A 2075-nucleotide genomic window follows, 5' to 3' on the forward strand; every position below is an offset into this window, starting at 1 on the left:
GCCGGGGCTAGGGCCGGGACTGGGGCAGCTGTTGCGGGCCGTCCTGAGCCGGCTGAGCCTCGCCCGGCGGGACACGGTGGAGGCGGCGGCGCTGGTGAACGAGCTGGCTGCGCGGCTGGTGCAGGCGGTGAAGCGCGACAGCAGTTTCCGCGAGGTGGAGAAGCTCGGGACCGGCAGCTACTACGAGCACCTCAAGGTGAGCGTGGGCTGCTGCCCTGCCCTGTCCGAGCCTGGGCTGGGGGGCGGCGCTGCAGGCGGAAGCGGCAGGGGTCTGGGGTGAGGATGGGGGCCGGCAGCAGCGCAGGGGGCCAGGTGCTGCCGCCCTGGGGCTGGTCAGAAATGTAAGGGGGCAAAGAGGGTTAAACGTTTGCCAGCGGGGAGCGGGGGTCATGTTGCTGGCACAAAATCAACGGGCAGGGCTCAGTCAGCCTGGCTGAGAGGCAAGGGTTTCTTAGGGCACAATGATGAGGCTGGGGTAAAGGTAGGCAGGCAAGTTAGAGCCTGGGATGGAGGGTGCTGATGTGTTGTAGCACTATACTTGGCGTCTAGGACCATTGTGTTCTGCCTGCTCAGCCGATACGATTTTCAGAAGGATTCAGTTCTGTTCAATCAGTTGGATTTGGAGCTGGTTTGGCTACTTTGACCTGTTACATGAAATATATAAAGAAAAAAAAGGACCAGTTTTCCAGTGCAAGACCTTTTTCCTCAGGTCTCTGAAGGCAGGAAGCTGGGAGAAGCACGGGGGAGGGGCTGAGCAGTACACAGGTGTGGCAGACACACAGCTAGCAAAGAAAAGCAGCTGAGTACTTGGAGGGCAAGGCCTATGGGTGCGGGGGGAAGGGCTTAGTCTTGCCCTCTTTGCCTGGAAAGTATTCAGGAGTTGGGTAAATCAGAATGGGCGATAAATCAAGTATCAGGGTGGCAGAGTCCTTTGGAAAGCTTGTTCTCTCTGTCTGTGTCTCACTGCCTTCAGAGTAAGTGCTCAGGAAGGTTAAGGCTGTGGTGGAGAAACCGAGTGAGTTGTTTTGTGAATTAAGCTAGAGCACACACAAGTCAGCTACACTTTCTGGCTGGGACCCAGATGCTTCTGCCACTTCCTGCTTCTCCTTTCTGATGGTCAGCCATCAGGTAGCATGGATAAAGCATCTGGCTGCAGTCCGTATCTAGTTGCTTGTGTGGGATGGATCTGGCCTGGGGGCTGTAGGTTGCTGACCCCCAGTTAAACTCTTGTGACTGGAGCCACTCTTTCCAGGGGATGGATAAAAATTGACTCAAGCTGAGGTGTTGATAGATGAGGCTATAGAGGAAACTGACAAACTAAACAGTGGCAAATTAAGCTCAGATGGTATTTTGTAAACAAGAGTCCTGGAGAAGCTCAGACTTGAAACTGCAGGTCTATTAATTTTAGATGATATCACTAAAACAGCCTTTGGACTGGAGGGTAGCCAATACAATCCCTTTCTTATAAATGGACTCCAGAGGAGATCTAGGGGAACTACAAGCAAGTGAGCTTAATAGCTACTCCTCACAAATTATGTAAGAATCGCTATTTACTGAGTCAGACCAATACCCATCATGCCCAGTATCCTGTGTTGCATACTGGAGTTATTGGAATTACAGTAAAAAAATGGGTTGTCTTCACATGGACAAACAGGACTTGCTGGGGAAAAGTCAACCTGGCTTTTGTAACGGGAAATCATACGGTATCAACCTACCAGAGACCTTACAACAGTGGGTCTCAACCTTTATAGGATCAAAGAACCCCCTCCATAACTTCTGGGAATTGAACAGCACCAGAGGTGGATTAAGATTTATTGGGTCCTGGGCAAACACAAAATTGGTGGCCCCCTCTAGAGGTGTACCAGTATATCTGCTGCATATCAGATTGGTACTGATAAAATGAAAATTACTGTTATTGGCTGTTGGCGCTTTTTTTTTTTTTTTGGCTAATTGACATCACTGATAAATGCACATAGCCAGGAATGCAGCCGGGCAGCTTGGAGAGCAGTGTCTGGCCAGTAAGTCTGTGGGGGAGGAGGGGGGTGGCTATATGTTCTTCTGGAAAGGGAAACCAG

At 51.4% G+C, this 2075-nt stretch overlaps 1 protein-coding gene across 1 annotated transcript in view; it reads left to right on the forward strand.

Moving 5' to 3' along the window:
- Positions 1-4: 4 nt before the first annotated feature.
- Positions 5-2075, forward strand: part of MB21D1 (Mab-21 domain containing 1) — a gene marked incomplete at its 5' end in the record, with an annotated part of 25373 nt that continues 23302 nt past the window's right edge. The window contains one exon of the mRNA XM_019520331.1: positions 5-196. Within this exon, the coding sequence (XP_019375876.1) occupies positions 5-196 (192 nt within the window). The remainder of the gene's footprint in view (positions 197-2075) is intronic.

Source organism: Gavialis gangeticus, unplaced genomic scaffold (genome assembly GCF_001723915.1).
Source record: "Gavialis gangeticus isolate Ggan-Ray unplaced genomic scaffold, GavGan_comp1, whole genome shotgun sequence".
Lineage (NCBI taxonomy): Eukaryota > Metazoa > Chordata > Crocodylia > Gavialidae > Gavialis > Gavialis gangeticus.